Source organism: Oryza sativa, chromosome 6 (genome assembly GCF_034140825.1).
Source record: "Oryza sativa Japonica Group chromosome 6, ASM3414082v1".
Lineage (NCBI taxonomy): Eukaryota > Viridiplantae > Streptophyta > Magnoliopsida > Poales > Poaceae > Oryza > Oryza sativa.
The window spans coordinates 12,992,997-13,006,471 of NC_089040.1; the positions used below are offsets into that span (position 1 = coordinate 12,992,997).

At 44.3% G+C, this 13,475-nt stretch overlaps 1 protein-coding gene across 1 annotated transcript; it reads left to right on the forward strand.

The window, feature by feature from the left end:
- The first annotated feature begins 1,171 nt into the window (after positions 1 to 1,171).
- LOC4340911 (diacylglycerol O-acyltransferase 2D) lies at positions 1,172 to 3,885 on the forward strand. The gene is made up of 9 exons (XM_066311288.1): positions 1,172 to 1,629; positions 1,716 to 1,787; positions 1,878 to 1,966; positions 2,176 to 2,282; positions 2,389 to 2,544; positions 2,685 to 2,771; positions 2,999 to 3,096; positions 3,219 to 3,306; positions 3,562 to 3,885. The coding sequence occupies exons 1-9, from the start codon at positions 1,406 to 1,408 to the stop codon at positions 3,661 to 3,663; spliced, it is 1,023 nt and encodes a 340-aa protein (XP_066167385.1). The 5' UTR covers positions 1,172 to 1,405; the 3' UTR covers positions 3,664 to 3,885.
- The last annotated feature ends 9,590 nt before the right edge of the window (positions 3,886 to 13,475 follow it).

Below are 13,475 nucleotides of genomic sequence, written 5' to 3' on the forward strand. Positions count from 1 at the left end.
TTCTCACAGGAACATATATCCACAGCCACTAAATACCTCCTAGGATTCCCTTTTTCTCCCTTTTCTAGTTTTTTCTTTAGAAGAAATTAACGTGTGTTGGCTATTTGCGAAAAAAAAGTGTTTGTATGAAACATCGCACAGGTCCTCGAACCACCCAACGCCATGCTATGTTTTATCTAAAAACCCCCTGCCTTTCAGAGAAATAGAACACGAAGAATATAAATTTTTGTTTATAAGGATAGTAAATTTTGTTCCTAAGAATAGCATTGTAACCATATAAAGTATAGGGATGTCTTCGCAAAATATCCTTTCCTTAATCCCAATCCAAACCATTCCCTCTTCCATGCCAACCTCAGCGCCGCCGCCTGGCACCTTCGTCCCACGCCATATGGAGGCGGCGGCAATGGCATGCGCCGACGCTCGCCCTTCCCACCTCCCACCACCCCCTCCTCCTCGGGCACTCCTCCTACCACCGTCACCACCTCGCATAGATTGGGGGGAAAGTGGACTCAGTGGGGAGGCATGGAGGAGGTCATCGATGTGAAGGATCTCACGACTCTCAACAGTGACGGCCACAATGTGAAGTTTGCCGGTACGGGGAGCAACACGTAGCGGAGGTTGCTGTCGTCCCCGCGCAGCGCAGACCATGGATGTGTACCTCGTTGTTCCAACATTTTTGTATGCGACTTGTGAGGTAACTTTGGTAACCCTAAGAGTTTTTTTTAATTAAAAATATTGAAAAAAATTACAGGATTAAAGTACTCTAGCAACTCAAATCTCAGATGAAAAACACAGAAAAACTTAAAAACAAAAGCCGTTTGGATAGAGCCCATGTTATGAATTTTTTTAACAGGTTTATGTTTTGAGCCAATCGTAAAGAAACGTCATAGGATTTTTAATAGCTGTTCTTATGATTCATAACCATATAGAAAATTTTTTCCGTAGAATTAAATTTCTCCAAATTTCCTTTAAAAGTCTTTTGTTCTAAAGGAGGCGTTTGACAGCAATCCCGGGTCCCGGAGACCCGTCCTCGTCACACAGCTGCAGACGACAACCTCCGCCGCGCGGCAGTCCGCGGACAGCCACGTCGAGGCCACGCGCAGCCCCTCGCCTCGCCACGACACGGATCGCTTCGCCCATAAGACTTTGACGCGCCCCGCCGCCTCGCCTCGCCTCGCCTCGCCATCCAAGCCGCACCGTGTCGCGCTCGCGTATCCCGACGCCATCGAACGGCATCAGATCGGACGCCGCCCCCGCCGAAGCCGAACGCCATCAAACTTGACGCAACAGCCCATCGTCTGATCCATCCACGCCGCCTGCCTCCGCGGGAAGGAAAGGGAGAGAGAGGGAGGGGAGGCAGCCCTGCTCCTCTGCCTGCCGCCGACTGTTCGTCCGTCCCGGCGGCATGGGCGCGAACGGCAACGACGTGGTGGCGGCGGCGGCGGCGGGGGAGAGCCCGATGGGGGCCGCGAGGGTCGTCGCGGAGGGCGGGGCGACGGTGTTCCGCGGCGCGGACTACTCGCTGCCCCGCACGACGGTGGCGCTCGCGCTGTGGCTGGGCGGCATCCACTTCAACGTCTTCCTCGTCCTCGCCTCGCTCTTCCTCTTCCCCCTCCGCGTCGCCGCCATGTCCGCCCCCCTCCCTCCCTCCCGATTCGTTAAAAACTCGCCGCCTTTCCACTGCTTTTCTCTGAATCAGCGTTTTCTTGGTGCAGGGTTGTGGCGTTCCAGCTCCTCTTCATGCTCATCCCCCTCAACGACAAGGACAAATTGGGCCGCAAGATCGCCAGGAACGTCGCCCCCTTCCCTCCAATTGCTGAAAATTTCTCTCATCTTTTTCTTGGATGCTGGACTGACCGGGAGCATGTGCCGTGCTGCAGGTTCATATGCAGGTACGCGATGGGCTACTTCCCGATTAGTCTGCATGTGGAGGACTACAAGTGCTTCGATCCCAACAGGGCATATGGTGAGCCCCAAATTTGGTGATTCTATTTGTGGATGCTAATATATCGTCATCGATTCCTCCAGTTAGTTAGTTGTGGCTCTAGCTGTCGATCTCACTGTTCCCCTTTTTGTTTATGATGATGTCAAAAGGGGAAAGAGGGGGAGGAACAGATAGCAGATAATCTGTTATGCAGTTTGTGGTGTGCTGATGTTGGTGTACTGTATCTGCAGTGTTCGGCTTTGAGCCACATTCTGTGCTGCCCATCGGAGTCGCGGCGCTCGCTGATCTTGTCGGGTTCATGCCTCTACCCAAAATTAAGGTCCTCGCGAGCAGCGCGGTAAGGCCCTGGAATTGCCAGGAAGCACAATGCAACAGGTTAACTGAATTCACCACACATTTGGTGGCCCCTGTGTTCCTGATTAGTTTGTGGTGCATTTTTTAAGGTGTTCTACACACCGTTCCTGAGGCAAATATGGACGTGGTTAGGACTAATTCCTGCAACGAGGAAGAATTTTCAGTCATATCTCGGAGCTGGTTATAGCTGTATCATAGTGCCTGGAGGTGTACAAGAGATTCTTCATATGGATCATGATTCAGAGGTTTGCCTTTGCATTCATTCTGTCGATGATTTCTTTTTCCTATATTATTGATATATGTCTGCTATAGTTCCTTATCTAATTTTTTTTCAGGCAAATCCTTTACAGAATTACAAAAGGTTCATTGTCTTTGTCTTTTACAGATTGCCTTTTTGAAATCAAGGAAAGGGTTTGTCAAGATAGCTATGCAGTCTGGCTGCCCTTTAGTTCCCGTTTTCTGTTTCGGACAGGTAGCGGCATTAGTCTGGTCCATAATTTTGGATCTGTTATTTCTTTATGAAGTTTACAGAAGAAACAAGGGAATGTAGTTATGCTAGTCTTGAAACTCCAGATGCAATGAAATGGCATTACTGCTTTCTTACAAGTTCATATATAGTATTATTATTACATCATTGATTCCCTATCAGTAAATGCATATGTGCAAATTCCTATTTCTGATTATCAAACTTCTTGCTAGAGCTACGCGTACAAGTGGTGGAGACCGAAGGGCAAATTGTTTGTGAAAATTGCTAGAGCAATTAAATTTACTCCCATTGTCTTTTGGGGAAGATACGGGTAAACCGTCTTGTTTCCTGTTTGACCTGATAAGTTCCATATCTACATATGTGTTCACCTTTTGTTATATTATTATCTTACGTTAATAATTCTACTTGGCCTACTTGCGCATTCAAATGCAGGACACCAATCCCTTTCCCAACGCCCATGCATGTAGTTGTTGGCAGACCCATTGAGGTTGAGAAAAATTCTCAGCCTACCATTGATGAGGTGAAAAATGCCTTCTGATCTAAACTATTCTGTAGATCTGTTGGAAAATAATTTGGGAAAAAACTAGGGTGCCCCTGTTCAGTCTACCTCATGTGCCACATGAGCTTTCTCTTCTATAAATAAAATTAATTAGTTTGGAGTATTGGTTTAGCACAATAGCATGAACCAGTTTTATCACTGCTTAAAAGGCAAATATTCAAATTAGCTAAAGCATGTTTGTTTTTTTACTGAAAGCATGTTTGTTATTGTGGACAGATAAATGAAGTCCATGAACAATTTACTGTGGCCTTGCAAGATCTTTTCGACAAATACAAGACAGAAACTGGATATCCTGGCCTCCATCTAAGAGTCCTATGATATAATTCCAGCACTAAACTCAGGTTAGGCTTCAGGAATAACATGGCTCTACTGTAGGAGTAACCAGTAATCTAGTAGCACTTCGCACTCAGGTCGCAGTATGGTCATCTTCAGAATCTGCAGTCTGTAGCTAAGGCACGTGGTTCGTACAGCACCGCTGATGTAAAAATTGTCACTGCAGGCCGCTCATAAAGCCTTATAAAAGATGACCTTTCTCATAAATTTTATTTCCTTGTTTCGAACTTTCGATGAGTGAATGCATGTGTAAATATACACTGTGAATATCAAAATGCAACTTTGGATTGGAGGATCGTGAGATGGATGTAGAACGAAAAATGCAGCCTTTAATCTTTGTAATAAGATCGCATTTCGTACACAAAACCATGTGTTTTTTTTTGGTGGGGACTGCGTGCGATGAGATACTCTTTCGTTCTCAAAAGGATCTTGGTGAGTAGAACCCATGCAGATGATCTAATGGATTAATAGATTAAAAACCGACCTTCCCCTAAAAAAATATTAAGAAATTTATCATGACAAATTCCATATGATTATGTTTCGAACAAGTTTTATAAATAGTACTCTCTTCATCGCATAATATAAGACATGTTCATCAAATATTTAAATTTTTGACTTATAATTTCTTAAATATTATAAAGATTGTTGCAACAAAATTATAACTACATGAAACTAAATTCAAATATCAATTCAATGATATATTATTTTCAACAACAAAATTTAATTCATACTACGTATTATGCTAATGTTGTTCAAATGTTGGTCCAATATTTTACAAGTTAAATCTTAAAATACATGCGCGTCTTATATTAGGGATGAAAATAAATGCGCGTCTTATATTAGATATGAAAGGCATCTTATATTAGGGATGATAGTAGTAGTAAAATATCCATACGTTAAAACAAGCTTTAATTGTATCATATGATCTAATTATAACTAAATCATCACTCTCAAATTCTGATTAACAGCAATAGAACTAAATCACTTCCAGACTTTGATTAACAATGATAGGATAACAAATAAATAAATGGACTACTCGGTCTGTGGGAACGTATCCTCTACAATCGAGACTAGAATGTTCAGCCATTAGAATGGATACTATATATTGTACCATTAGCCATTTTCAGCCGTTAGATTAAACATGGATGGATGAGATTGATGCTGCGGTTTTCAGTAGTAAATACTACCGTACTGTTGAACAGTACTCTAGACAGTTTGGCTCGATCTCCATGTTACAGATAAACTAGGGGAGGAGGAGCATTTGTTGGGATACGCGTAGGCTACGATAACATAAATCAAAATTTTCTATCGCGTAAACCAGGAACCATGCAAGTATTTGATCATAGATCGTTACCACTCGAATGAATTCTCGCGAAGTAGCGCATGTCGATGTAGAGGAAGTAGTCGATCGCACCGGCTCGACCTTCTCCTCCTCGTGCGTTCTCCTCGCCGTACTCCCACGCCGATCAGCACGCAAACCAGCGGCGCCTCTACCGGTATCCACACGTACAGGGACGGAACGCCACGCGCAGATGTGCTAGCACCCGCGCGCGGCTAGGGTTTTGCTCGGGGAGGGAAGTGACGGCTAGGGTTTCTCACGTGATGCAATGATCCGCCGGTCACACCCCTCACGAATATATAGGATCCATCACTCGGGCCTCCAAGACCCGTAGGACTCCTGTTCGGATCCCTATCCGAATTAAGCTCATATTGGATCTCCATCCAATCCCCTTATTCCGGCCCATTAAACGTGCGACCCTGTAGGTTCATGTACACTCGGCTGTAACCCGAAAACTTCTTTTCGGTCCACGCGTCAACAGCGGCCACTAGCAGAACGTATTAACCCACCGGGCATACATAAATATCATATCGGCTGAACCTCTAGTGTATACTTTATGAACCCCTTTGCCTCACGATATCGATTAAGCTCAAGACTAGATATGTGCCATCCTCTAATAGCTCAATCATTCACTCGAACCTGTTGATAGATTATATAACTTGTGACACTTCCATAATCTACAACATCAAGGGGCCCAGAGATATCTCTCCATAGGAGGGGCAAATCCCATCTTAATTATTCATATCCCACTATATGTTTCATAGCATACCCGAAAACTATTTTTATAACTACCCAATTACGGAGTAGCGTTTAGCAATCCCTAAGTAAGCTACTACACATGTTGGGAACCATGATAATCTCAGGTCTAAGGATTCAACACCAACACTAAATGAGATCACTGATGACACAACATATATGGCTCTTGCAGTGTCTCATGTTGGGTCTATCCAACAACATGTTCACCAACATATGTCCACATTATTAATTTGGTATCTCTATACCATGATCCATGAGACATGATCATCAATTAATACATGTGCTGATCATATAAATATATTTGTTCCACATATGATATTTGATCAGAGATCCTTTAGAAATAGTAACAAACAACATAAAGAGTCTCATGAAAGAATCACATATTTATTAACCAATAATGAGTTATCTATTTCAAGGAAAAATGTCGGATAAATATATAAACATAGTATGTGATACAATCATCTCTATGATTGCCTGTAGGGCATATCACTAACAGTCTCCCACTTGCACTAGAGTCAATCATGAATGTATCTTATACCCATTGCCCTATTGTGTACCTCATGCTTAGGCTAGGGAAGTGGCTTTGTCAACGGATCTGCAACATTCAAATCCGTATGTATTTTGCATATCTTCACATCTCCTCTACCCACTATCTCGCGAATGAGGTGATACCGCCGTAAAATGTGTTTGGAATTTTGATGCGATCTAGGCTCCTTGGCTTGCGCAATGGCACCACTATTATCGCAATAGAGGTCCATAGGGCTAGAAGTACTAGTCATCACACCTAGTTGAGAAACAAATTTCTTTATCCAAACAGCCTCCTTTGCTGCTTCAGAAGTGGCAATGTATTTGGCTTCTATTGTAGAATCAGCCACTGTATCTTGCTTGGAACTCTTCCAACTCACAGCGCCTCCATTTAGGCATAACACAAATCTAGACCGCGATCTAAAATCATCTTTGTCGATTTGGAAGCTTGCGTCAGTGTAACCATTTACAACGAGCTCTTCCTGTCCTCTATAGACTAGGAACATATCCTTAGTTCTTCTCAAGTACTTCAGGATATTCTTTACAGCTATCCAGTGATTCTCAGCTGGATCTGATTGGTATCGGCTTGTTGCACTATGTGCATATGAAACATCTGGACGTGTACATAGCATAGCATACATGATGGATCCGATTGCTGAGGCATATGGAATCACACTCATCTTATTTCGCTCATCAGTCGTTTGAGGACACTGATTCTTGCCAAGATTAATGCCATGTGACATCGGTAAGAAACCTTTCTTAGAATCTTGCATGTTGAACCTCTTCAACACCTTGTCAATGTATGTACTCTGGCTTAATCCAATTAACCTCTTTGATCTATCTCTATAGATCCTTATGCCCAGAATATATGCTGCTTCTCCTAAGTCCTTCATTGAAAAACTATTTTTCAACGATGTCTTAACAGATTCAAGCATAGGAATATCATTCCCAATCAATAATATGTCATCTACATATAGGATTAGAAACACCAGTGCGCTCCCGCTAATCTTCTTGTATACACAAGGCTCTTCTTCATTTTTGACAAAGCCCAACGCCTTGACTACTTCGTCAAAACGAATATTCCAACTCCGAGATGCTTGCTTCAACCCATAAATGGATTTCTGCAATTTGCATATCTTTTTAGCTAATTGTGGATCAACAAATCCCTTGGGTTGTGTCATGTACACATCCTCATCAAGATTTCCATTGAGGAAAGCTGTTTTGACATCCATTTGCCATATCTCATAATCAAAATAGGCAGCAATCGCTAAAACAATCTGAATAGATTTTAGCATGGCGACTGGCGAGAAAGTTTCATCATAATCAACACCTTGAATTTGTCTGAAACCTTTCGCCACCAATCGTGCCTTGTAGATGTGAACATTTCCATCTACATTGTCTTTTTCTTAAAGACCCATTTGCACTCAATAGCTTTTACACCATCAGGTGGATCAACCAAGTTCCAAACTTGATTGACATGCATGGATTCTATTTCGGATTTCATGGCTCCAAGCCATTTCTTAGAGTCTGGTCCCACCATTGCTTCCTCATAGGTAGTAGGTTCATTGTTGTCTAACAACAATATATCACGTTGTTCTGTAGTTAACAACACATACCTCGCAGGTGTACGCCGTATCCTTTCAAACCTTCGTGAAGCTGGTGCTTCCACAACTGGTTCAACAACAACTTGTTCTTGAACAACATCTTGCTCAGCTTGTTGTGGTTGTGTGCATGTTGAAGCGTTTTCCGGTGTTTCCTGAATTTCTTCAAGTCGCACCATGCTCCCACTATCCTTTCTTGAAATAAACTCTTTTTCCAAGAAAACACCGTGTCGGGCGACAAACACTTTGCCCTCTTCCCGATTATAAAAATAATATCCTTTCGTTTCCTTAGGATACCCCACAAAGAAGCATTTATCTGATTTAGGTGTGAGTTTGTCCGATTGCAAACGTTTTACATACACCTCACAACCCCAAATCTTTAGGAAAGACAAACTGGGACACTTCCCTATCCATATCTCATATGGTGACTTATCCACTGATTTTGATGGAACTCTGTTTAGTGTGAATGCAGCTGTCTCTAGAGCGTAACCCCAAAAGCTTAACGGTAGATCAGTTTGGCTCATCATTGATCGCACCATGTCCAACAATGTACGATTCCTCCGTTCAGACACCCCATTCCACTGAGGCGTTCCTGGCGGAGTGAGTTGTGGAACAATTCCACACTCCTTTATATGATTGCCAAATTCAAGGCTCAAGTACTCTCCACCACGATCAGATCGTATATACTTGATTGTCTTGCCCAAATGATTTTGTACCTCACTCTGAAATTCCTTGAACTTTTCAAAGGACTCAGACTTATGCCTCATTAAGTAGACATAACCATATCTACTAAAGTCATCGGTAAAGGTAATAAAATACCCAAAACCACCTCTGGCAGTTGAGTTCATTGGTCCACATACATCAGTAAGTACTAGTCCCAATAGTTCACTTGCCCTTTCACTTTGACCCGTGAAAGGTGCCTTTGTCATTTTGCCAAGTAAACAAGATTCGCATGCCTCAAATGATTCAAAATCAAAAGAGTGTAGAAGTCCATCTCTATTAAGCTTCTCCATGCGTTTCTCATTTATATGACCCAAGCGACAATGCCAAATAAAAGTGAGATTCAAATCATTAGGACGTCGCCTTTTTGCATTAATGTTATAGACTGAACATCCATCAAGGTTCACAATGTATAAGCCATTCATCATGGGTGGATGGAAATAGAAAATGTCATTATAATAGACTGAGCAACCATTGTCCACAGATCTAAAACCATAACCCTCTGCTTGCAAACAAGAAGTAGAGATAACGTTCTTACACAAAGCTGGAATGCAATAACAATTATTTAACTCCAAAACTAATCCTGAAGGTAAATATAATGGCATAGTGTCGACCGCAACAGTAACAACTCTTGCTCCATTGCCCACGCGAATGTCCAATTCGCCTCTTGCTAAGCTCCTACTTCTTTTCAGCCCCCTGCAACGATTTGCATATCTGAGCAACTGACCTGGTATCAAATACCCAAGAATCAGTAGAGGATGTAGCAAGATTAATTTCTATAACATTAATACCTAAGGTGGAACTCTTTCCATCCTGCTGCTTCTGCTTGAGCTGCTCTAGATATTTCTTACAGTTTCTCTTCCAATGACCTGTCTCCTTGCAAAAGAAGCACTCTGCATCCTTAGCGCGCCCTGTCTTTTGAACCTTGGTCTTAGAGTTGCTAGTACTCGTGATCTCATCAAAGTTTAGCTTTCTCTTTTGACCACTCTTCTTGTTGTTGGGCTTGCGCTTATGCATAACCATCACATGGTTGGAGTTTTTCTTAATGCTTTCCTCGGCAGTCTTTAGCATCCCATGCAATTCTGCCAAGGTCCTGTTCAGGTTGTTCATGTTGAAATTCATTATGAACAGCTCAAAGCTGGGAGGGAGCGACTGGAGAATTAAATCAGTAGCCAACTCTCGGCTAAGGGGAAAACCAAGCTTATCCAGACTCTCGGTGTAACCAATCATTTTGATCACATGTGGGCTCACTGGATTACCTTCTCCAAGCCTGCACGCAAACAAAGACTTTGAGGTATTAAACCTCTCAGCTCTTGCTTGGTCCTGAAACATGTGAAAACCTTAACGGCGTAATCAAATTATGCCGAAACCGAGTCAATCTCATTGGCGTGCGGTTCCAGCGGATATTGGACTATCCGATGAACACAATCGCGCTCGGCCTTGGTGAGTACTAGACATTCTAGGGAAGTCACCAACACACATACCGATTGATCTCATCAACCCATGCGGCTATCGGTTCATCTCATGTTCCGATCACCTAAGAACTCATATACAACATAATAGATCTCATCTACTACACCCGCATATCAATTATATGCAATGATCTAGATCATAAACTATACAAGGCGGCTCTGATACCACTGTTGGGATATGCGTAGGCTACGATAGCATAAATCAAAATTTTCTATCGCGTAAACCAGGAACCATGCAAGTATTTGATCATAGATCGTTACCACTAGATGCACTGCGCTGCGGAAAAAGGCGCTAAGAAGTCGAAGGAATTCTCGCTAAGTAGCGCGTGTCGATGTAGAGGAAGTAGTCGATCGCACCAGCTCGACCTTCTCCTCCTCGTGCGTTCTCCTCGCCGTACTCCCACGCCGATCAGCACCGCAAACTAGTGGCGCCTCTACCGGTATCCACACATACAGGGATGGAACGCCACGCACAGATGTACTAGCACCCGCGCGCGGCTAGGGTTTTGCTCGGGGAGGGAAGTGACGGCTAGGGTTTCTCACGTGATGCAATGATCCGCCGGTCACACCCCTCACGAATATATAGGATCCATCACTCAGGCCTCCAAGGCCCGTAGGACTCCTATTCGAATCCCTATCCGAATTAAGCTCATATTGGATCTCCATCCAATCCCCTTATTCCGGCCCATTAAACGTGCGACCCTGTAGGTTCATGTACACTCGGCTGTAACCCGAAAACTTCTTTTCGGTCCACGCGTCAACAGCGGCCACTAGCATAACGTATTGACCCACCGGGCATACATAAATATCATATCGGCTGAACCTCTAGTGTATACTTTATGAACCCTTTTGCTTCACGATATCGATAAAGCTCAAGGCTAGATATGTGCCATCCTCTAATAGCTCAATCATTCACTCGAACCTGTTGATAGATTATATAACTTGTGATTGACTCCTCAATCACTTTTGGCATGGCCATGCACTTCCATAATCTACAACATCGAGGGGCCCAGAGATATCTCTCCATAGGAGGGGCAAATCCCATCTTAATTATTCATATCCCACTATATGTTTCATAGCATACCCGAAAACTATTTTTATAACTACCCAATTACGGAGTAGCGTTTAGCAATCCCTAAGTAAGCTACTACACATGTTGGGAACCATGATAATCTCAGGTCTAAGGATTCAACACCAACACTAAATGAGATCACTGATGACACACAACATATATGGCTCTTGCAGTGTCTCATGTTGGGTCTATCCAACAACATGTTCACCAACATGTGTCCATATTATTAATTTGGTATCTCTATACCATGATCCATGAGACATGATCATCAATTAATACATGTGCTGATCATATAAACATATTTGTTCCATATATGATATTTGATCAGGGATCCTTTAGAAATAGTAACAAACAACATAAAGAGTTTTATGAAAAAAATCACATATTCATTAACATGTTAATGAGTTATCTATTTTAAAAAACAATGTCGGATAAATATGTAAATATAGTATATGATACAATCATCTCTATGATTGCCTCTAGGACATATCACTAACAGCACTATGCATGCGCAGTGCTCCACTTGAGGGGAAATACGGTGTATTGTGTTCATCTCTTTTGAGAAAGGCCATACCTTGATCTACCGAGCCAGCATGGGTGCACGCTATTAACAGCGCGACGAGCGTGTTCTCATTGGGCTGGGCACCATCTTCCATCAAGCCATTCAGAGCATGAGCAACCGGTATCCTCAACCGGTACCTTCGCATACGCCATCCCGCTTCTGTCGTCGGGCCGTGCCTCTGGAGGGAGGCGCGACCCCACGAGGGAGGGGGACGGACAGCCGGAGGAGAGAGCGTTCCGTCGCCGCCGTCTCCGCAGTCGCCGCAACAGCGTAGATGTTATTCTTTTTCCTGGGCCGGGGTGAGGGTGAAAGGCCGTGGTAGGCCTGGATTCAACCCATTCCAGGCTTAACCGAATGTGGGCTGGGTTTTCAATCCAAGTCGGGCTAATCCATTGGGATTGGGCCGCAAACATCAACCCAAGATCGACATGGAGGAGGCAAACCGTGGACGTGGGAGGAAGCCACTGCTCGCCGTCCGACGCGGCGGAGACGGAGAGGACGGAGCCACGGCGGCGGCGGTGGAGGCGAAGAGGCTGCTGCGTCTCGCCGGACCAGCTTCCTCCGGCGGAACTCGGTCCAGCTCTGCCGGCGCCTCGCTCGCCAACGTCACCAGCTTCAGCTTGCTCGTACGACGCAATACGCATCGATCGAAACACACCCTGCTCGCACGCAACAACTGCTACAATCTCTGCAATTTCTTGGTTCTCCATGGATGCTTTAAGGGAGCTCCGCCGGTTCGCCGAGCTCGTCGTGCCGTACGCCATGATGGTGGGGGATGTGGTTGTGAGTGACACGGCACCATTGCTAGCTTCTTGCTTGCTTAAGCAAACCTTGGAACATGTTCATGTGATCGAGAGGAAATCTTGCTTGAACAAATTTTGGAATTTTTTTGTGAGGATTAGCTGGCTGATTAGGACGTAGTACAAAAATTAAGCTAAGCTAGCCAAGCAAGTTTGCACATCAGCAGAGCGATCTCGCCGTGCGTAGACGACGAAGTGACGAGTTCTCGCTTCCTCACCGCGAGTTCATTTCTTTGCAATGCGATGATGGTATACTTTTGCCGACCCTTTTAGAACGAGTATATTCCTGCTAAACCAAGGAAAAAAAAAGTATATTTCCAATTTTTTTTTGGCTCAGTTACAACGTGGTGCCGTGTATAGATGGCCATATGGCCTGAGGCCTGATGGCCCGGCCCAAGGCCCGGTGATTTGGCCTAGCCCAAGCACGACACAACCCGACTCGGGTCATGCCCGTACCAGTCCGGCCCAATAGCCGAGTCGTGCCTGGGCTGCTACCTTGGCACGCTGAGACGACACGACGTTCAGGGATGCGAAACAGACTTATTGTCAACCATATGTAAGGCACGGCACAAAGAATAGGGAGGAAAAAATAGACATATTATATGGCACGACCAAAAAAGTAGGGACGTAAAATAGACTTATTTTAGCTATATATATGTCACAGCCCAAAGAGGAGGGAGGTAAAATAGACTTATTTTAAAGAGGGCACGATGGGTAGCTCGTGCCTTCGGGCCAGCACGGCACAGCCCAACTACTGGTGGGCCGTGCCTAGCCTGTGCTGGGCAGGCCTTATATATGGCCATCTATAGCGCCGTGGGAGGCCCACAGCTAGAGCCTGATGACCGGGCTCGTCCATCAACTAACAACGAGACCTCCAATACCTAACCACTATATTGGAGCTTACTAGTGATAGACCGTGTTCCCCATGACTACAAGGTGAGAGCCCAAGA